This window comes from Perca fluviatilis, chromosome 13, assembly GCF_010015445.1.
Source record: "Perca fluviatilis chromosome 13, GENO_Pfluv_1.0, whole genome shotgun sequence".
Taxonomy (NCBI): Eukaryota; Metazoa; Chordata; class Actinopteri; order Perciformes; family Percidae; genus Perca; species Perca fluviatilis.
In genome coordinates this window covers 22,742,532-22,766,128 of record NC_053124.1, presented here as the reverse complement: position 1 = coordinate 22,766,128, position 23,597 = coordinate 22,742,532, and the positions used below count along the sequence as shown (strand labels likewise).

The following is a 23,597-nucleotide window of genomic DNA, read 5'->3' as shown; positions in this document are numbered from 1 at the left end:
CTGCCATTTACAAAACTGCTGTTGTAATTATTAGCCATTTTGAACTCTGTGGTAGGGCCCAGGTTTCCAAAACGTTACAGAGATGATTGAGATTGTTCATCACAGCCTGCCTCGAGTTTTGGCTAGATGGCTTAAAAAAAAAAAAAAAAAAAAAAAAAAAAAAATCGATATATAATAATTAATAATTTATCAGCACTTTTCTCCAAATTAGCATTCAAGAAAGCATTACATTGCGTGTTCATTATGAAAATATCAACTACAAATGACAAAAGCAGTTACCCAAAATGCACGTGACTCATTGTCCTTACGGCAACAAAGGGGTTTATTGGCTTGACAGCCCGCTGTTGTTATGGACTGTCACATTAGAGAAGCCTTCTTTCCTTCCGTCCTTCCTTATCTACAGCTCAGGAGAAAGAGCCACTGACAGTCGTCCTCTGGGGATTGGATGGTGGGTGGGAGTAAGTAAGAGGGGAAATAAGGAGAGGGCAGCTGGACAGTCATTAACTGATATCAGCTCGTCCGTCTTCCAAGCGGTGTGACCCATCCGAGACTCAACGCTATCATACGCAATTAACGAGGACTGTCAGGATCATCTGTCAGATTTTGAATTAAAAAAAATTAAATAAAAGAGGGAGGGGAGATAAGGGTAGGAGCAAAGAATAGAGGCAGAGTGGAGGTGAGAAAAGACAGCCATACATTAGAGAAAGGCAAAAGCAAACCGTTGATGCGAGATGATGAAAGATAAAAAGGCAGAGAGGTTAAAGAGAATGAGGAAAAGTGAACTGTAGTGGATGAAAGGAGAGAAAGGGTATGTTAAACAGAGCGTAGGCGGGTAAAATGTTTAATGTAACAGAAAAGAGCCTTGTCACCGTTCTTCGGTAGAGCAATGGTGACTTTAGGAATTCCACCTGGAGCCAGAAGTCACAGACCACCTCTCCGCATGTGAAAGGAGACAATGTCAAGACACGTTTTGGAAAACGTGGAGGGAATGTACGGTCAGAAAGTTTTCTAAACAAAAGCCATAGATTGTACCTGCATCACGGGCTATTTGAAACACACTGCACCAATCTGAGATGAACCCAGCCCTTGTCCACACCCCTGCAGGTTTTAAAAGCATAAGCTTGATGCAAATAAGAGCTCTCACAAAATTTGAATGCAGTGTGGGAGTAAACTAAATGCCCTTCTTTCCTGCAGCCTGACTGTGCTCAGAAAATTATCTAGCGCAGTCATGCAAACAAGTGGGATTTTTAAAATTGGCCTTCACAGTAAATGAGTGAGTGGCTTTATGTTACTCTCGGAACTACCATCACGATGCCCTTAAACAAGGCACCAGATTATTCTGTCAACCAATCCCACCTCGGCCCTTATATAAAAGATAAAGCAGATAAAAGTCTGGAATGGACGTGGTTCTATCGCTGTGCCAGCGGGATGAACCTCTGCAGTAGCTCTGTCAGATCTCCTTCCTGCATCAGTTTCTGGATCTTGCTCCATTTTGCAAAGATGTGCATGTTATAGGGAGACATTTGCATTTAGTATGGCCAACAGAATGACCCATCCACCTGCTTTTGAAATTCTTGTGAACACTATAAGACAGAATGTGGCTGTGTGAAAGTGACCGACTGACCATCTGGCACTGAACTTCTTTCAAGTCAAATGTGGGTTGTCAGCAGACCTAAGGATAAGGCTAGCAAACTTTCTTTTTTCCATTAACAGATCCCATTGAAAGACCAAATCAACAATGTATTAGTTCATCTCTCAATACTTTCTGACTTCCCTACCCAGTCTGTCAAACATTCACCTGCAGTGCATCTTTCTTCAGGAGAGACTAAATGAATTCAATTAGGCTGGCAAAGCGACATGTTAACATCCCCCTTAGTGGCACTGGTGTGGACGCAATCATCTGCCGACAATGTTCGTAATAATAACACATGATGCAAGGACAACGTGACTACCATAATTGCTCGGTAATTGCAATCCAAGACGTATCCTGGCCAGGCAATCACTCCAAATTATACCCACTGAAATTGCTCTCCTAACGCTTTTGGTAACAGCTCAGCTTAAAAGGAGAACTCCGGCCAATTTTTACCTGAATCGTGATCGCTAGATGGCTAAAATTTTTCTTCGCGAAGGCATGACCTGTCCTCTGGAAGACATCGCCAGACCACTGGGCGCTCCGTGGATTGTTGTCAGCAGCGGGAGGAGAGAAAGCAGATGCGGGGATGCCAGTCGGGCCTACTAGCCCAGCTAAGGACACTACCACACATACCGCCACTGTCCAGACTCCTACTCACCAATGCAAGATCCATCACACACAAAAGGGATGAGCTGGAACTGCTGCGTGAGGATTATCACCGACACCTGGCTAAACACCCTGATCCTGGACGCAGCTGTGCAGCTAGCAGGCCGAGCTAGCTACCGGCAGTATCGAGACAAGGTAAGTGACAGTACAAACTTTGAATTTAAACGTTTTTTCCCCACACGTTTTTTCTGAGTTGAAAATGCACCTTGTTGTCACATAAGGGCCCTGTTCATGTTGCATAGAAATTTTAATTGCATTTTGTGTCTGCTAAGAGGCACAAAGGCTCTCTTTAAAATATGCCCCCACAACTGGCATTTTAGCTAACTGGGAGCTCTGGCCATAGCTGCAGCAACTCCAGTTTGCTAGCACCAATTTTAGTCCTTTTTTTTTTCTCTCTCCTATCGACAGTACTCGTAGCCATCTAGCAATCACGATTCAGGTAAAAATCGTCCGGAGTTCTCATTTAACACTTTCAAGAAAAAGAAAATCATATAAGAAATATAAACTAAGCCTCATAGCTAGTTTTAACCTGTTTTTGCTTTAAATACATTTTAGCTATTGTATATCGTTTTATTGTAGGTATGGCATTGAAATCTTAACTTATTTCTCGAGAGCTATTTCAGACTAAGGCAAATATTCAGTCTTGACTGAGCGGATCATAAAGTTTAATCTGAGCTAAATATAAGACATGGCAGAAAATGGATGTTGAAGGGAACAAAGTTAACATTAATAAAGAGAAATTATCTACAGATAGAAGAGGAAGTAATACATTACACAATGTAACTGCTCATCTCAGAACCTATCGTCCTCCCACCTCGTACAAAACCCAAGCTCTGATAAAACAGAAACTCTATGTCCTCTATTTTGATTTAGACCCCTTTGGACTAGATTGGTCTAGTAGTCCGCTGAGTAAATTTATATTTCAAGTAATGTTCAACTGGAAAATTAGAGGACTTAAGTAAAACTAAATTTGAGCAGAGATCAGCACAACTCGCTATAATCTTCAAATTAACTATGTGTGTATTACTCTGCAGTTATTTGTTGTTTTTTTTAAGTCATGCTTTTATGAAATGCCAATACAAGTACACGTACATAGGTAAGATGTGGGCTGTGTATGCTCATTTGTATGCAAAAGACAATGCGCAGTGCAGCCCAGGAATCTTGTAAATGTCATGAAAATTAACGTAAAAATATACGCCTTGCAATTACGATTACCAGTCCAATCACAAGTTTCAGCTCTCACCCGATAGTTACGAGGCCTGACCCAAGTATCCATGAACTGTGACCGACCCAGCACATCCATTATTAGGCCTGTCATATGCAATTACCAGTAGCGGATGGTAATTGCCTATGACAGATGAATGCTGATGGATGGGTTTTGGATTCCAATTCCTTGTGTCTCTTATGCAGTAGGGAATAATACAATTAAACATCATGTAGTGTGGCTACTACTCCTGCCCCATCTGCTTGGTGCTGTAATGATAACGGCATCTGATAGCAATACACATTAACATGGCTCGCTGTCTCAACTGTACAGAGAGAACTCTCCAATCAACCTACACAAGAGATGGGAAGAAAGAAAAAAGTAGGAAGAGAAAGAAAGTTACACCACAAACCGCAAGGCCCAGGCTCTAGTCCAGCCTCTTCGCTGAACCCAAACACATTGGGAGTCATTTATTTGGCACTTAAGACCTGGATTATGTAGTCCTGATGCATCATTAGCTCGTGCAATTACATCTCAGAGTGCAAACCTGGTAGGTTCATGAAGCGTGGTCAAAAGAAAGAAGGCAGATGGGGTTGTTAAAGAGGGAGATGGATAGGCCAAAGGTGTTTTAAGCACACAGGCCTCACAGTTCTCTGGATGCAGGGCTGAGACGATGAGGTTGGGAGAAGAAACGCACAGAGGAGGGGAAGAGGGGGAAATGGAAGATAAATTGCGTGGAATCGGCATGTTGTATTTTTCACTGAAAAGGGTCAATGTTTCACAACAATTGTTGCTGCTGGTAAACAGGGGGGCCACTGAAGCCAAGGGGAATCTGTCAAGTTAACAGCTCACTATTGCTACTGGATTGTGACTTAAATCCATGCTGCCCGGCGGAGGCTTATAGAGCTCTATGGTACTTAGGGCTGCAACTAACGATTATTTTCATAGTCGATTAATCTAATTTTTTTTTCTCGATTATTCAATTAGTTGTTTGGTCTCTAAAATGTCTGAAAATTGTGGATCAGTGTTTCCCAAAAGCCCAAGATGACGTCTTCAAATGTCTTGTCCACAACTCAAAGATATTCAGTTTATTGTCACAGAGGAGTGAAGAAACTAGAAAATATTCACATTTAAGAAGCTGGAATCAGAGAATTTTTACTTTTGTCTTAAAAAATTACTCAAACCGACTAATCGAATATCAAAATAGTTGGCAATTAATTTAAGAGTTGACAACTAATCGATTAATCCTTGCAGCTCTAATGATATCCCTGCACCGATTAATCCCCTCCCACAAACACACAAAGCACTGAGGATACCCATTAAAACAGACTGAAGGTCTACTTCCCATTTGTCTTGCATTTACCACTAATAAGGACAAATACTGACTGGATTCTAGGTAGGACACACACACACACACACACACACACACACACACACACACACTTTCCCATCTGGTCAGACATGCAATCCGAACAATTGCCTACATAGTGCCAAACAGACATAGGTACCTTAATATAATTTATTATGATTTAAAGCAGAATTTGATGTCTGACTGTACTCAAGGATGGGCTGACTGCAGCCCGTTTGGTGCTCCGATTATCCTTCAATATAAAAGGGCTTGAGACTGCAGATTTTTGCAAATTCCCCACAAATTCCAGCCATGGCTAATATAAAACTCTATCCTTTTTTTTTACCACTTAAGTAGGTCAAATTCACAATGGCAGCATGCTAAGTAGCTCAGACTTCCTTTTCCCCAGCCAGCATCTTCCAAAGCATTCCCAGGCCATGTGGGACATGTAATTCTTCCAGCATGTTTTGGGGTCTAACTGGGAAGGTGGACAAGCCTGGACTTTTTCCATATGGACGTGCAAAGGACTCTTCCTAATCAGATTCCCAAACTGCCTCTTTTTAATAAAGGGCTGTGGTCTCATTCTTTCAGTCACTACCCAGAGCTTATGACCAAGGTTCAAAATTAGCACCATTTACCAGCCAAATGCTGGTAGATTTGCTTCACTCAACAGGTAAAACAATGGTAATCTATAGACCCTTTGCACGTGACGTCACACTCTACTCCCGCGAATTATGAACGCCATGACGGACGGCGGAAGAGCTATTCTGTAGACGGACGGCAAGTCAAACCAGAACGTGTTCGCTGCTTATATACTGTGTATGGTTCGCTGTTCTTGTTCTCACGAGTCACAAACACAATCTGCAGAGTAATCCTCACCAACACAAGCATGTGTATGTATTGCCTTTCTGTTTTAAATGACTGATAAATAATAATAATAATAATAATAATAATAATAATAATAACAATAATAATAATAAAAAAAACTTCCTCACCCAGCTAGCTGCCTTGCTAACCAGCTGTTCCTGCTAACAGGTCCCACATAACTATCATCGGTTATTCACTGACCTACATATCCCAAAAAGTAAGCCGTTCCCTTGATCATTTAACTTAACACGCATACAAAAAATATTGGTTAAATTAAAGATGACATGGCACGGAAACTAGCAAAAGGCCAAACAACTGAATTAAATGCGGGTCTGCGGAGCTCCTACCCCGGTTAGCCGACCAGCTAGCTGTCGAAATATCCACCGGTCAACAGCATATATAATCACAGATAAGACGATGGCTAGATGTTACATTATGTGTGGTTAATACTAATCATAGACACTCCATGATTTACTGCATGGATTAACGTGTGATGAATTATTTCCCAGAGCTGGGATGCGGTACAGGCATCCTTTAGAGAGTTGCATCGGCTGAACAACGGTAGCCTACGTGCCTGTAGCTAGCTGATAGCCGTTAGCTGCTAGCTGCCGTCCTGTGTGTGTATTCAGACAGGCTTCTGTGATAATCATCCCAATAACAATCCACGGTGGTGTGGCTATGTCCTCCAGAGGACAGGTCATGTCACGTATTGAAGTGTATTCCCCCCCTAAAAAAATAAATAAAATAAAAACAGTAGTGCGGTAGTAGCTGCTAGTTGTAGCAAGAAAAGGTAAACAGTAGTGTGCCGATCGGAGCGTAGTGTGTGAAGAGCAGATTTGTTTACAAAGAAAGAAGCTTGGAGTAACGTAACTATGGAGAATATAGCAGATATACAACACAGGGAAGAGCCTTTTGAGTTATATGGTCGTCCTTATGTATTCGAATCCGAGTATACAGACGAAGAACTAGCCTCACAAGAGTTGGAAAGAACGAGACAGACAGAGTGGCAACAGGCAGATGAACTTGCTGCTCCAAGCGCAAGCTAAAGCTAGCCTTCAGTAACTGGAAGACATAGCCACACCACCACCGCTCCATGGATTGTTATTGGGATGATTATCACAGAAGCCTGGCTGACTACACTCACCGGACGGCAGCTAACGGCTAGCGGGGCAAGCTAGCTACCGCCCAATCGACTAATGTTACGTTACACACGCTGCCCACATGGCTAACCGTCTTAAAAGGGGAAGGGTTGGCCGGTAACAATCATGTAAAAAGAACGGTGAAAGTTTACTTTCCTATCAAGCAGCAAAAAAGTTTTAGCGTCAACGTCGCAACAGCCTGTGATGTGACTATCGTTCATTAAACCTTTAACTTATTGCTGTTGATACATACACATCTCTCATTCTGGAATACACCTCTCTCATTCTGGAAAACGAGTACTTAATCAGTGGCCCCGGGCATCTTGTATACCCAGGCCGTCTCTGCAGGACGTGGTCATAAGCCATTTCCAGGTACAAAAAAAACAAATAGTTGGGCAAGCTCCATGATCCCTGCAGTATTCTTCAAAAATTAAAGAGGGGCGCCTGGGTGGCTCGCCTGGTGGGGCGTGCGTCCATGAACGGAGGCTTAGTCCTCGCCACAGAGGCCGTGGGTTCAATTACGACCTATGGTCCTTTGCTGCATGTCATTCCACCTCTCTTTCCCCCTGCATGTCAAATAAAGGCCGTAAATTCCATGAGAAATAAGTTTGAAGAGGTTCCACGACCAGGATGAAGGCTGCACTGCTCCTCCTCAATCTGAGGTTCATTAATCGCCTGGAGCATCCTTTCCAGTACCCTTACATAAGACCTGGAGAGGCTGAGCAGTGTGATACACCAAGAGCTGGAGCACCCCCCCCCCCCCTTTTCAGAATTGCAAACAACCATTCACCGTCTCATCTCATTTAAATCATTTATTTTTAGTAAATCTGTATTCCCCTGAAGACACCCTAGAATAGTTGAACAATGAAACCAAATGAGAAAAAAAAAAAAAATGATGCATCCATTTGAAGAGAAACTTACTGTGCCACCAACGATCCTGCCCAAGGGGTACCAGGCCCTTTCGTCAAACCAGTTGAGGAACTCGTAGAAGCCATTTGTGGTGAGATGGTGTGTTGATCTGTAATTGAACCTGAAGCAGAAGAAAAAGAGAAGAGGGCTGGCTGAATATAAGGCAACATTATAACCACACACAGAAAAGAAACATCCATTTTCATTTATAGACCATATTTTGCAAAAATGTTATAGCTACTGACATCCCAGAAAACATTTAACTCTAGAAAAGAAAAGGTTATTTAATTTCCAGATTTTCTGAAGGCGGTCTGAATGGGTAAGCTGCAGAGATGTTGCCTTGTTAAAATAGGGAAGATAAAGCCTCCATTCACTATGTGCGCCTTTGTGCTGATGCCAACATCTCTCAGGTCAGCCCTCTGTTAAAAAAAGAGATGAAGGGAGCTCACACATACTGTGGCATTTTCAGAACAAAGCCTGCTTATTGCACAGATAATTCAAACTGCAACCACTGGCATGTGCTGAGGTGACAAATGCGTAAAATGGGTCTGGTGTTGGAACAGAAAAATCAGGGCAAAAAACAAAACCCCTGAGAATAAATATATGAAATCTCACAGCAAACCGGCCTTGATTCACACTGTAGCTGTGATAAGCGGAGGGGGTTGGAACACTGTCAAGCAGCAGATCGAAAGAGCTGACACTGTTGAGAAGATTGCTGCCAAAGAGAACGAATTCAGTGAATTTTCAGAGGCACCTTCTTCGCTGCACAGCTCATTAATGTGGGCTGCTTTATGGCATGTTCAGAGGTCCATATACTGTACCTCATGGAAGACATTTCATGCATAGAGACCCTATAGCAAGGCAGAGCAGTTTGCTAAAGGACAATTACCTGTTCTGGCGGACTCTAATAGAGACGTATACCAGAGAGCACAGGAAATCATCTGACATGACTAATCAGCTCTTTCACACACTAGTGAGGTTCACCCAAGGAACAAGGTAAGGTCACAGCAAGGAACTGAAAATGCCACAAAACAATGCAAAGCCATGTTTAGGTGTGGTTCACTTTTAACAATGTTAAATTTTGTGCATGTCTGAGAATGCTTCGAAGGGGCACACCTCCCGACAACGCTGCAAGCAGCAATACTGGGAACCAAGCAATCGGCTTGTTCCGAACAGGCAAGCGCTAGGCTATATATGGGCACCGCACTAGTAGGGATCTGCATCAAAGTTCAAGAATAGACAATCGCACAAAAAAAATTGAAATTCATGCAGATTAAATGCTTCATGAGAACATTCTTAAATCAGAAGTATAAATGATGAGATCTGCACCGAGGCTTCAAAATGAACATTTCTGTCAACCAGCCAAATGGCTAGTGGATGATCAAATTTGACCAGCCCCTCAATAGATTACCATTGTTTTTTTTGGCTGGTGAGTGAGCCAAATCTACCAGCCGCTTACATATTTAACCAGCATTTGGCTGGTAGATAGTGCTAATTTTGAACCCTGTTAACTGCACCTGAATCCAGATCTGAACCAAAATTGGATAAATTATTCCTTGGCCTATGACCTAACATTAGGGGTGTGACAAGACACTCACGATACACGATATTGAGTTACGTGAACAAGACAAGATTTTAACACTATTTTAAAGAAAACTTCAAAGATGAAATATGATTGGAAAAATATTCTTTTATTCAATTGAAAGTCACAAAATGAAAAAAACTGAAAGGTTTTACTATAACCTCAAATGGCTTCTCTCCTGTATAACTAACCTCTTCAGACCTAACAACTGTTGCGTTTTTCACCGGGAATCCAAAATGCCACACAAACGATTTAAAAGTGGCAGGTATGGTTGGGTACCGCTCACATTTTTACAGAAATTTGGTTCCAGTACTTTCCCTCTGTAATAAACTCTTTTTTTTAAGTTTTGAAAACAGTAACCACACAACTGTGACCGCTTTACCAGCATTGCAGTGACTCACTGTGATAACAAGCTGCAGAGGCGACGTAGTCTCACTCCGTCTGCACTGCAGCTCTCGTCACACCTCTACCTAACATGCATGTTCCAGGAATATTAACTATGGACTGAAGAAATGTCAACACAAACACACAAGCAAAAACCGTATGGCCTCAAAACAAGCAACACAGGTCTGACAACCCCAAAGGGAGATTCAGTAGGCACTTAAATAGTGTGTGTTTTTGTAGTGAGAGCGTGTGTGTGTGTGTGTGTGTGTGTGTGTGTGTGTGTGTGTGTGTGTGTGTGTGTGTGTGTGTGTGTGTTTTTGTAGTGTGGGTGTGCGTGCGTGACAGGGAGAGGCAGCAGAGTTGTCACAAAGCTGCCGCTTACGCTCATGATCAGGACAGTGCGTTTAAAATTGCTGGCATGAGGTGTAGCTCATTAATCATCACAAAGTGCCTGGTTTTCCCAACGCCTTCACATCGCACCTGAAGTCAAAGCTCTCCTCCCTCATGCACAGCCTCCCATCTTTGCTTCCCAAAAGAGCATGCGGTGGCCAGACATTATTAATGTCAAAACCCAATGCTGAGAACTGGTCTCGTGTTCATCTTGACCACCATGCATCATTTCTAAAAGATCCATCATTTCAAATGACTGACTCCACAGTAAACAGGTCCAACTTGTTTACAACTGTGTTTATATAATACATGTAATATTGGCGTTTTATTATTTTGATGTTCTATTGATTTTCCAGGAATGCAGGGCTCCAGACTGCATTTTGTGACCATTTCTTGAGACAATGCAAGCACATGTGCAGAGTTGGTCAATGTGTGTGAGAGGGGGAGGGTCTGTGAGTGATTAGTCAACTGCGTGGGTAATGTCATCTACACTCGTGTGCCTCGCTTTCGTACAGTCACACTCATCGTCCGCACATGCCGTTGCATAGTCAACAACATCGTCAACAAGACGAGACCGTTACTCTGCGCGGGGCTTAGGCCCAAGAGGACTGCGATTGGTTTAAAGAAATGCCAATAAACCAGAGCATGTTTGTTTCCCATCCCGGAATGCTGTGTGGACTCGCCAGACCCTCCTCTGCAGCACTGTGGAGGAAGGTCTGTCAATGCGAGACTAGATAATTAGATACTCTCCATGGAAGTAAAATCACCTTAGATTTGATTGTTATTTCACTGTAAACAAAAAAAAAAAAAAAAAGACAGAGGAAGGAGGGAGAGCCTGTATGAGGCAGAGGCAATAATACGGTACATTGACAATAATAATAATAATAATAATAATAATAATAATACTACTTGTTTACATTTCTGAATGTGCATTTGTTAAACACCATTCATGTGACTTTGAACTAAAATAAAACAGCACATTGTATTTTACCATTATTTTAGCATTTACCTTAAAGCAGTTAAAATGGGGGAAATGTGAAAAATGTCTTCATGACAGCAGTTACTCATTACATGTATGAGTCAATTGGAGCAAAGTGATCGGATATTAGATGTGCAGTATTTTCTATTTCCATAAAAACATGAAGAAAAAAAAAAACGTATAAGAGGCATTGTGCCTCTAAGTTATCTTGAAAAGCTTTTGAGGAACTGACATGTGCGTTTATCCTTGTGGCTCCTTGGGCAATCCTATCATATGCCTCAACAACCTGAGGCCTAGGGGCCTGAATCTGGGCAAACTGAAGCCTAGGACAAACAAACCATCCAGCTGGAACGTAGGAGTCACACAGAAAAGAATACACCTGTTCATGCAGTGTTTTTTTGTCTAGAAAGATCCACCTCAGATTTTACCATTTCACCATCCTCCAAAGCTTAATTTACTGTAAACAATTTGCAGTGGCCAACCAAACTGCTCCTTTAAAAATAGATGGTGGTCCAACAATTTTTTTGTTTTTCTACATTCTGTGAGTCTATTTTCTTAAATACTGCAAAGAACCATAATATTACAAAGTGCAAAGCTGCAGAGGAAGCCAGGTGTAAGAGTTTTACCACACTGGGACTTTGAATGGGGGGGGACTGGTCGGCCACTTTTGCGCCATTGTTCTGCAAATGTCAAATCAGTGAGGCAGAAACCAAGGGAATTAAAAAAAAAAAAAGCATTCTAAAAAACAACTTTGCACACTGCCAAGCCATCCACAAAACCCATTCTCCAATCATCTCATGGACAGCAGAGCAGAGTGCTTTACACCTGCCTGGTCACTTTGATGGGGCGGATAATAGCTCTGCCAGGCACATTAGTAATGTAATGCATAGCTGCCGATATGGTCTCAGGCAACAGAGCACTTGAGGACCAGTGATGCCACTGCAGTACCTCCAACCACCAGCAAGTGAACCAACACACAAAAATTTGATTGATAGCTACAAAAATGAAGGGGGTAAAATGGTCCCTATATCAACCCCTCCGATAATATCTTAAAGCAAAACAGAAAGTTGGGAGTGGCATATTGTGCACTTTATATCACTCGGGGCCCCTGCAGGCATCATAATTCATTTGAATCAAGGTCCGTTTTACTGATTACCAGTTTCCTGTTGAGACAGGGCCATCATCATCAGCATGACTAAGTGGGCTCCATTGCCGTTTACAAGGCAGCAATGGCTCATTTAGTATCGACTACATAATCAGATGCATCGTTGCCTTTTCCCCACTGGTTCGCGATATGGTGAATGTCTACTTAGACTTTTGGTTTCAGTGGTGTAATCACCACCTTGACTAATTAGCCACCTCTGTCAAACTCTGAATGAATAACATGCAAATGAGAGCCTGCTTGGGGACCCAGAAGGGAAGGGAGCACATACAACATTCACACAAAGACACCCATCAGATGGCCAGGTTTGAGCATTGCCAAGGTGTTGTTTTTGTTGTTTTTTAGAGGCAGCAGTCTTGAAATACTATAATGAAAAGAAGCAGAGCATGTGATACTTTATCAAAGGGTTTGTCATGAAAGATGGGGTCCTTGATAGATGGTGGGGGATATTAGCATGCAATCGCAAGTCAAATGTGTAGTAGTTATTACAATATCAGACACAATTAAGAATGTAAATAAATAAATATAAACAATATAAAATTAGAATTTCTGTAGTTCATACAAGTTAAAACAAATTCATAAGTAAGTAAGACTAGCGAGAGAAATCAAATTACAACTGAGCTTTAATCTATGGTCTATTTGTGAAGCAGTGGAGTAGAGAGATAGTAGGTTGCAGATTCAGGGTCCAGTTTATGAACACTTCAGCAGGACAGATCCTCACTGGGACAGCGCATAAACCAGCATCATCCAGTTAAAGTCTTATGAACCACTAAATCTACCTGTAACCCCAACTGTAAATGCGATACTCTGATTAGGCTCCTAGAGATGGCCCTCACTTACTTTTTTACAATAACTTGAATAGGATTACAACTATCTGCACCCTATAGCATTTTACCTTTTAATAGTCCCCCAATAGGATTTTCTGGTTGGATTACCTGAAAATTGCATGACAGTTAGTTTTCAGTCACACTGTGCACTTTCACATCCTGCCCCAAAACTAATACCTCTATGCTGATGGAAGGGTCACACTAACCGGCTCACTGGACAGCTGCCAAATAGCTTTAATACTGCTGAGTGTCCCGCATGCCTGCCATCATTTGACAACATGAGGCATACTGGCATATCATCTAGCTGCTGTATCACTTCAATTGAAGAGGTAGAGTGGGGTGTGTGTGTGTGTGTCCTGGTTAAATGACCCAGTATGGCAATTGCATTTTGTGGATGTGTGATGGCAATATTTTGCACATGATACAAGGCATCGCTTAGTAAATCTGAAATTAAATATTGGCTGTAATTACTAGCCTGACAGCTTATGCAGTAGGTTCAATGAGGCAATGTCTCAGTTGATGTGGGGTTGTTGATAAAAACCGGAGCAGCAGAAACACATGAACAGTATCACTGGGAGATAAATACCAAACATGCAGCTAATTATTCTGCCAGGTCAACAATTAACGAAAATCCCAAACAGACAAAAATATATTTTCACTGTGTGAACACTTGTTGACACTTCAGGAAGCATTCTTTCAATTGAATCTTCAAAGAGCTAATCTTTTGAGATCGACTGAAGAGGTCCATGAAGAGCCAGTCTAACGCTATTGGAAATAGCTGCACCCAAAACATTTTGAATATTAAACACTCATGCATGCTTGAAGCATAGCTGTAAAAGGTTCTTCAGAAACATCAGTAGCTGTGTTAACAGTTCATTATTTTGGTTACAATAATTCCAGTGGCAACAACAAGTCCAATGACCCTCCCCCAAAAGGCTAAAGGCGTGATCGTAGAGGCAAAGACTGCAGTGCATACAAACTGGGCATTCCAAATTGTTCAGTAGTATGTTGAGAATCTTGAGAGAAAATCCCACAACATTGGAATTTCAATTAAATTATTGGACTGATTAAACATGTATTTGGATCAGCTGGCAATGGTAACACAAGCAGATGGTTTCTGTTTTTGTGCCTTGGTGGGGTGTTATATATAAATATATATAAATATATATAAATATATAAATATATATAAATATATATAAATATATAAATATATATATATATATATATATATATATATATATATATATATATATATATATATATATATATATATTTCTATTTATTTATTTATTTATTTATTTATTTAACAACCCAAACAATTTTATGTGGGAATCTTCATCCTGACTGTCAAAATGTGGTGCTGGAGCAAATAAACAATGTTAGTTCATACTGTAGCTGTTCTGTGTCTAATGGGTTTTACCAGTTAAAGCCGGGGCACAATAATGTGTATTGAAATTATTCCCCTCTGAAAGTCATATAAATATATATATAAATATATATATATATATATATATATATATATATAAATATATATATATATATATATATATATATATATATATATATATATATATATATATATATATATATATATATATATATATATATATATATATATATATATATATATATATATATATATAAACACAGCCTGATAAAGACTCGTCTTTGCCTAGGTGCTATTCTGTGAATGTGTCAATGTTGTTTCTCTTACTCTAATAGCAAATGCGCAAAGAAACTTGTAGTTTGAAATTTGTAACGTGCGGCTTTGTGTGTAAAATACTCAAGTTATTTGAAGGTAATTAGCTAATGAGCTCTACATTTTTCTGATGTCAGATTTATAGAGAGCAGAGTCACTGCGATTGGCAATACTAATTATCTTTTCACAGACACACAGGCTGTTATTCACACCTGTGTGAAAACAGCTTGGCAATACCTATCAGAATTGACACAGCCTTATAATGCCTTGTGGGTCTAACAGAACAATCAATCTTGAATTAAGCCATTTTCTTAGCCAATCTAGACAAGATGCTTACACAAACTATAAACAGATGCACTGAATGATACATTATCCAAACAGGGCCAAGATTGCACAGTGATCATACATGCAACAGTAGTAGCATCTCTAACACAAAATAAGTCCAAAGCAAGAATGCAAAGTTGCTCAAATTTGCTGAAATGTCTGAAGCTACACATTATATAAAAATATACAACATGTGTTGGGTATATGTTAAATTTGCTTGACTTTCTTGGTTTTGCACCATTATAAAATTAAATACTGGGTCCCTTTTAGCTGCTAACTTGTGATAGGTCAGGAGTGATGAGGCCTCTCTGGATCACATTAAATTAGTTGGAGCTTTTTAATAAAGATGCTTGTCTGCAAAGTAAAAAAAAAAAAAAAAAAAAAAACTTCCAATCATCTTTCATTATCTTTGACATGTTATGGGATAAAGGATCAATTAAAAACACACATGTATGTAGGTATGTATGCAGGGCTCGACACAAGCAATGGCCCGATGGCCCGGGGCCAGTAAAAACGTATGTCGGGCTGGTTGATTGGCCAGTCACTGGCCCGCACGGGCCAGTACCAACGTCATACAGAGTGGCACGAAGCGTGTAAATGTTAACATTTCACATTTTCACCTCAGGTAATTTATAAACAATTCATTTGGATACAAGCGTTGCATTTTGGAAGATAGATTGGATTCTGAACAGCGATGTCCGCGCTGCGCGCACACACACAGCAGGGCCGAGGTGTGTGCGTTCACGCAGCACATGTAACTGAATGGAAACGTTACCGAGGATTATTTACCGCCGATGGCGCAGATGAACTAACGTTACACTCGTTACTGTAAGTAGCCTAGCCTACAATAAAACCTCCATGATTAAAGAGTCAATACTTATCAATAACCCACCTACCTGTTGTACAGGCATAATCATGTAGAAAGCGATATTTCAGTCTGCTCTGTCTGCGCTGTCCACTCTCGTCCACCGTGCTGTGCAAACGCAGCTCTACTCTGCAAATAGCGACTTTACAAACGAGCTAAAATGAAAGATGTCAGTTTGTAGTCTAACGGTTTATCTTAATTTGCAACCAATCTTGAACTTTGGACAAACTCTTGTAAATGTAGCTGCTGTCTAAACGAGCCATCCTCTCCGCTGGAGCGGTAAACCTATGGATGTATTATAAGACCAAAACAAATACATGTGGCTACTTAATATGCACGTGAATGACGTCGCGTTCTTCATTCTTGATGATGTTGCTGGTTGTGTCATTTAGCAACAACATTGTCTTATTTCAAATGAGGCCTACAGGATGAATGCTAGCCTGCTTATCAGTCCATTCATCATTACAGCTGCTGTTTTCCACAACTTTTCACTTAAGGCTCTGTGACAGTGAGATGTTTACCTGACAACAGGCCTTTCTTTCTGTAAGCATTCTCCACCAATCAGGACACTGATTACGTTTCAGTAATCAAGACTTTAGCCATCACTCCTCAGTGAACTGCCCCCTAATCTGAGATCATTTTCTAGTTAAGTAGCCTATCTAGTTATCATTATGGATTTTCCATGTTTTTAGGGGGTTGCTTACACTAATACATGTATGTGAAAAAAATATAGCATTAATTTAGTAAGAAAGTGAAAATATCAAACAAGGAGATGCGTATTAGGTATAATTTTATTTTCTTTATTTGAAAGTCTGGCACCTGGAGTGTCTGCTTAAAAAAATTCTGGCCCTTGGAAAAATGTATTTGATGAGCCCTGGTCTAGCTTTACTGCTAATGGACCATTTTTACAGCAGACATGTTGACTTGTCATAGTAGGAAAAGCACAGCTGAAACTGATAACCTTAACGATGGCTCAATTCCATCAAGTGTCCCAGGAAGATATTTCAGTGAGTCAGCATGCACAATACCAGGACCTCTCCTAAGTGGAATGCAGCCATCAGTAATGGTTTAATACCAGGACCTCTCCTAAGTGGAATGCAGCCATCAGTAATGGTTTAATACCAGGACCTCTCCTAAGTGGAATGCACCCATCATTAATGGTTTTGAATACACCTGTGCTTTTCCTACTATGACATGTCAATGTCTGCCGTGAAAAACGTTTATGGCACAACATACAGTGGCTAGCTGGGTTATAACCATTTTCTGAAGCTTCATAGTAGGTGCGATGTATATTTTCCTGCGTTTTTTTTGTCCTTTGCCAATCACACCTATGATATTTATTTCAGGGCCAGTAAAAATGTAGAAGGGGCCAGCAAAACACACACACACACACCACACACACCACACACACACACTTATTTATTTATGATGCAGCGAATATTCAGCCACAGAAAATTTTCGGCCGAAATACTTTTATCGCCGAAACAATACGGCCGAAAATGTTGTGATGACACAAACAGAAACCGCGACCTGTACGTGTGTCAGTACCCGATCCGTTCCACCTGCAAAGCGTCTCCTAAACAAAGAGGTTGAGACGGACCACGGAGTGAAAACAATGAAAAGTACGCTCTTAGAGTCTGTCAGCACACGTTTCAGTGAGATGTATTCGGATCCTCTGCACTTCATCGTGACTGTACTTGATCCGCGTTATAAAGACCATTACTTGGATGCGGAAATGATCCAGGCCGCGATGGATGCGGAGATCCCGCGTGGAGACGGAGCAGCGCACGGCGCAGGAGGAGATCAGAGCACAAAAAAAAAAGACTTGTCTCTCTGTACCAGATGAGGGGCATGCACCCTCGTTGTCTGATATGTTCAGTGAAATCCTGCAAGGAAGTGCCTTAAATAATAATAATAATAATAATAATAATAATAAGTAAGCTATTCTGTTCTTAGGCTACTGTATACTGTATGTGACTATCAGATTGTAGCCATATTTCTGCTAGATATTTTTTTAATTAAACTATTAATTTATACAATTGCAATGCCTTGATTTTAGTAAAGTTAGTACACAGTCATAGCCATAAATGCAATGGTACTAAGAATTGGCATAATTTCTTTCGGTGTTTCGGTCTTGGTTTCCTCTTTTTGGCCAAGAATTTTCATTTCGGTACACACACACACACACACACACACACACACACACACACACACACACACACACACACACACACACACACACACACACACACACACACACACACACACACACACACACACACACACACACACACACACACACACACACACACACACACACACACACACACACACAATTTGTTTACTTACACAATTGCTACAATGAATTCAGTATTTGATTAAGAAAATGAACTGAATAAAATATCAGTATCACCTTGGATAATTCATATCATTCATGCTATATGAATTTAATAACACCCATGGTTGTATGTTTACAGAACACAGCCATACAGTGTTCCAATTAAAAAGAAACAAATTGAGAAAAGTTTAGTTACTGACAAGGCAACTTCCCCTGGAAACTGCACTACTCTATAGTAGTTGTTCAGCAGCATATAGTAGGCCTAGTTGTTAAGTAGCAAATGATAAAACTTTCAAAACAAATGTGTACAAAACTTGTAAGAGAGAAAGTGGCGAGTAGCATTTAATCTTCTTGCATGAGGTGGAGGCCTGCGGCTGCCTGAGGGGGGTACAGGGAAGTGGAGGTCTATTAAGAAATTTCAAGGTACACAAACTTTTTACACTCCACAGCCTCTTGCCTTTTCAACTAAACCACTACAAATGGATTAGTGATCTAAACAAAGCAGTTGCTCAGCTTGATCTGACTGCTCTCCATGATAGGATGATGCAGAATAATGTGCCCAGTCAACAGAGTCCGATGTGATCAACTGAGATGGTCCTACAACCAGAACATTTCTACATCCTATATAGGAACAACACTTAATTGTGATTTGAGAAATAGCCTTGTTGAACTGTGCGGTGTGCACCCTTGCCTGAGGTAACACACCACACTGTCTCTACCTGCTGTGGACACAACAACATCACAACATTTATGATTAACATCACAGTGAAAACACAAAAGGGTCCGTGTACTTTTTCGTTCATTCGATTTTCATTTCATAAACAGGTATTATAAAACAAAAAACAAATTGTTAGATTTTCGTTTTAAAATACATTTGAAATACAAGGTGTTTTTTCCTTTTCATGGTCAAAAGGGGATGGGAGAAATTTAATGTGATTTTCATTTTCTATTTCATATAACAAAAATAAAATCACTCTGAAATAGAAATGAAAAAAGGCTTGTTTTTTCATATTCAGAGACCGGATGTTGTCATTTCCAAGGCAACAGTGCCAGCGTAGCCTACCAGTGTTGCTTTCAGCCATTCAGCCCAGGCTAAAATTACTTTGGAAACCTAGCGTATATTTTTACGGTTGTTAAGTTGTTAGTGTACAGAATGTAAAGTGAAACCTAGCTAAAAAAGAGGTTTGACTGATGTTACCTTGATCATTCTTAAAACAGCTCCTATCATACAATTCATATTCCACTGAATGATTGCAGAAATGCAGCTGAATCTGTCAGAGTTCAAAGCAAACTGGTCGTCTATTAAAACATTAAGCTCCTCTTAGTGTGGCCTGTAATACTTTCAATTCCAAACAAAGCTTAGCTTCCCATTTCCCAAGAATGTCCCTGACTGAACCTAGATAGGGCATGAAATTTGGACAACGCAGTTGGTCCATAGGCAAAGCTTTCACACATGAAACGGATGGTCAATAATAAATAAATGTACCTACAGCAATGAATTCTCCTGCTGATTAACTAAAAATGTATGTGGGTCACCTTTGTATTCCCTCAATAAAAGGTAAGATTCAGCAGAAGGATACCTTTGACTGTACTATTTGCACAGATCAACTGAAATATCACTTCACAACAGCTAATATTATAACATAACCTGTACTAAGACTGAGCTTTCAGCATGTAAACGAGCACACAGTCAGTACTTTTCAACTTCAAAAAACAAAACGTCAGCTGATAAACTGATGTAGCCTAACTGATGAGCTGGTGCAATTCATTTCACAGGGTCTCAGATTACTGGGGTAAATCCATGATCTTGAGCCAAAATACTACAGTTAAGTCACGTAGCCATCCATCCATCCATCCATCCACATGTGACTCCTCCAAAGAAAAATCCTGTCTGATGAATATATTGGGCTGACAACTGATGAGCGGACAATTGCAACAGATGCTTCTGTGACAGTCTCTGCACACTACATGTGCACCAGATGGGAAATTATAAGTAGCACTGGAGATTAAGAGCATGCACAGAAATGAGTGTCACTAACTGCAATGTGGACACAGAGGGTGGCAACAATATTATGTGATCAATGTATCAATGTATCAACGATTGCACCACATATAATGGCAATGTAAAGAAAATAGACCTGAAGGACATGCACTGTAAATGCCATTAAACCCATAATCTTTCGGTCTAAAAAGGACTGATGGTGAAAGCCATGAAACACTGTTAAGCCACAGCCATTCACTTTACTAATTCAATAGCGGATGCCTACCACTGAGAGACCAAACAGAAGCAGCGCAGTGTTGAACCTGTGAAACAAAATGAAGCATGTTCCACACATGCAGGGGAGAAACAGCCAATATTGAGTTTTTCATTAATACATTTTTACAGCAGCCTGAGCCCTTTCAAAGTTCAGGTACCTGATATGGTTTTCACTGTTGAATTATTTATGGTTTAAACTTATTATGAAAAATGCACAATTAAATTTCTGCAGGCATAAGCAGTATCCAGATCTCTCAAGATGGAGAGAAAGAAAAAAACATTAGCAGAGACCCAACACTATCTAAACTGCATGCGTTGATCAATTTAAAAACACACCAAACAAACGACCCAAAGGCAATACAAGAAATTAAGTGTACTAGGTTTTTGTCACTGAACTTGAAATTCTGTATCAGCCAGGCCATGGTCGGTCGAATATAAACCAAAATTGTTACTGTATTGTCTACTTTGATTTTTTAGAAACATTTCGGTACTGTAGTGTTTGGCAGTAATATGATAGTTTGTCAACAGGAAGTGGGCGCCATATGGTTTCCTATATTGCATAAACAGAGGCTACAAAAATTCAGATGAAATAGATGAAACTAGGCAGTGATGATCAAATATAGACTAAGATTCTGTTACCTATTTCATGGCCTAAAATTGGTGCATTCCCATCTGTACTAAGAGCTGTCCATGTGTCATCGGATCACTCCGATCCAATTTTAATACCAGTTGGAGATGGGGTTTCTTTCCCTTAAACCACAAAATCTGCATGCCAGTCCTTCAGGTCACAAACTCTCCTCCCTAAACTCTTTGTTAAATGCTGCAGAGCCAATAAGCCAAGCTACACACAGAGCTGAATTTAGATACGTGTTAAACGTCTTTGAAACAAGAGTGATTCAAAAACAACTGAAGATTGGAGTACATTTAAGAGGTAAGGCGGGGGGATAAGAAATGTGACATTTCCCAAAAGCACAGAGTCACTGAATTTCAAACTGCGGCGTGTGAATCAAAGGAAATGGATGAAAGGCATGCCAATTCCACATTTAGCCAAGGAGTCCACTGGGGTAGAGGCTTCTCTTTTATCAAAACCCACTGTTACCATCGACCAAAAATAGGGAAGGCACTGGGAGAGCCAGGTAGAAACAGCAGGCAGCAGTGAATCCCAGAGATAAGGAGTAATTACTGGCACACAAAAAGCAATTCTGTCGTAACGGGTGGCTAATCAATTGGATATCACAAACACAGAGGACAAACAGCAGCAATAATTACAGGCCTAATCATTACAGGTTGAGATCTCTATTGAAGGCATACTCATTAGAACTTGTGGCTGAATTGATTTGGTGAAAGAAAGCACAGGTTTACTCGAGAGATTATATTGACAAGGTGCAACATGGAAGGCAATTAACATACATGTACAACTTCTGATGATGTTAGCCCTCGAAATATCCTAGCTATGTAGGCCTATGTGAAGGAAGACCACTCAAAGGCTCTTATGCTTAGACATACCAATACATTTTGAAGCTACAGACAACCATATACCAAATACCCCCACTGTGAGGATCTAAGCTGAAAAACCTTGCAGTGAGGGTAAACTGAGGGCAGCTGCCCACTGCCATCTACAGCTTAAAAATCACATTCTCTTCATCCAAACATCCACCTGCTACAGGAAAGCAGATACTGGGGAAAAAAAGCTCTCACCACAATGTCCAAAAATTAAACCATGACACTGGATGTTAAAAACAGCTGTGGACAATTACGGGGTCTACATACAATTGATAGTCCTGGACAAAAAGTTATAAGTCATCTGCCTTTGAGTATAATGGTTGTGCTATGAGCTGTACAATCACTAAGAGACAGTAGAGAATGCCAGAGAGACATTTACATCTCATTGGCTTAAACATTAGCGCAAGGAGCTCGATAACACTACAGTCAAAAAGATACTGAGCACTAGAGATGCACAGATTACAATTTTCTAGGCCGATCCAGATTTCGCATTGCGTTTGACCTGCAGATACCGATTTTAGCCGATTCCGATTTCATTTTTTCTAACACTTTACAGCACACACGCATTTATTTTCTCTTTTCTTTAATAGAACATTTTACATTTTGCATAGAACATAGAAAATGTTTTGAACACATAATCGCTCGCTATAAAATAGAACTATATAAATACTCCTGGTGTGGGAAATTCACACATCTAAAGTGCAATGTTATGGAAGAACCATTTCCTTCTTTTCACATCCAATATCCAACTAAAGAAATGTGATACATTTAGCAAACTAAACTTCTGTATGTATGAAAACTGGTAAGGGCAATAAAATGTATAAATAACAAATAAAAATATAATAAACAGACTTTCAGTATAAAGATATTTCTCAAAACACACACACAGGCCTGTTTGAACGTCAACAGTAACGTTACCTGAAAACAGCATGTAGTTCCTTTAATTGCAAGTTTGCTTTATTTGTCATTGTGCATAAATGTGATCAATACCAACGGGCTTATCTGCTAACGTTAGCTACCGACGGTTACCTCGGAACGATCCAGCAGATAGACTGTACACTAGTGTGCCGTTACCTGAAACAGATGATTTAACGTCACCGCTCATCTTACACACATCTTAGCAACAAAACTAAACACTGAGGGAAGATTACTAAGTTTTTAATGTTGGTTTTGAGCGGTATGCATCCCCACTAACCTGGAAAGCGTTTCCAGCAGTAACGTTAATACAGCGTCTCGGGGGAATACAGAGTCTCCTGCAGCGGGGAGTCAGAGGCACCGCAGCGTTAGCTAACGTTAGCTTCTTGTCTCTAGGGTCTGATAAACTAAATTCATCAAAGTCCGTGTGCCCACCGCTATTTTCCGATAAACCGTATCGCTTAACATTTCATAAACAGCTGATGGAGCAGTGGTGCGCTGCTGCTACGTGCAAATAGCGGAAACCCTGCGTGCGCACGCTGGAACGCTGATGTTCCGCGAAGTTAATCATGCGGCTTAAAAGGCATGAAATCGGCATATGTCAGA

General features: G+C 40.4%; 1 protein-coding gene across 1 annotated transcript in view; it reads right to left on the bottom strand.

Annotated features, from left to right (window-relative positions):
* The window catches only part of stt3b (STT3 oligosaccharyltransferase complex catalytic subunit B), a 91,858-nt gene that overhangs the window by 41,329 nt on the left and 26,932 nt on the right, over positions 1-23,597 (bottom strand). The window contains exon 2 of the mRNA XM_039819872.1: positions 7,779-7,887. Within this exon, the coding sequence (XP_039675806.1) occupies positions 7,779-7,887 (109 nt within the window). The remainder of the gene's footprint in view (positions 1-7,778; positions 7,888-23,597) is intronic.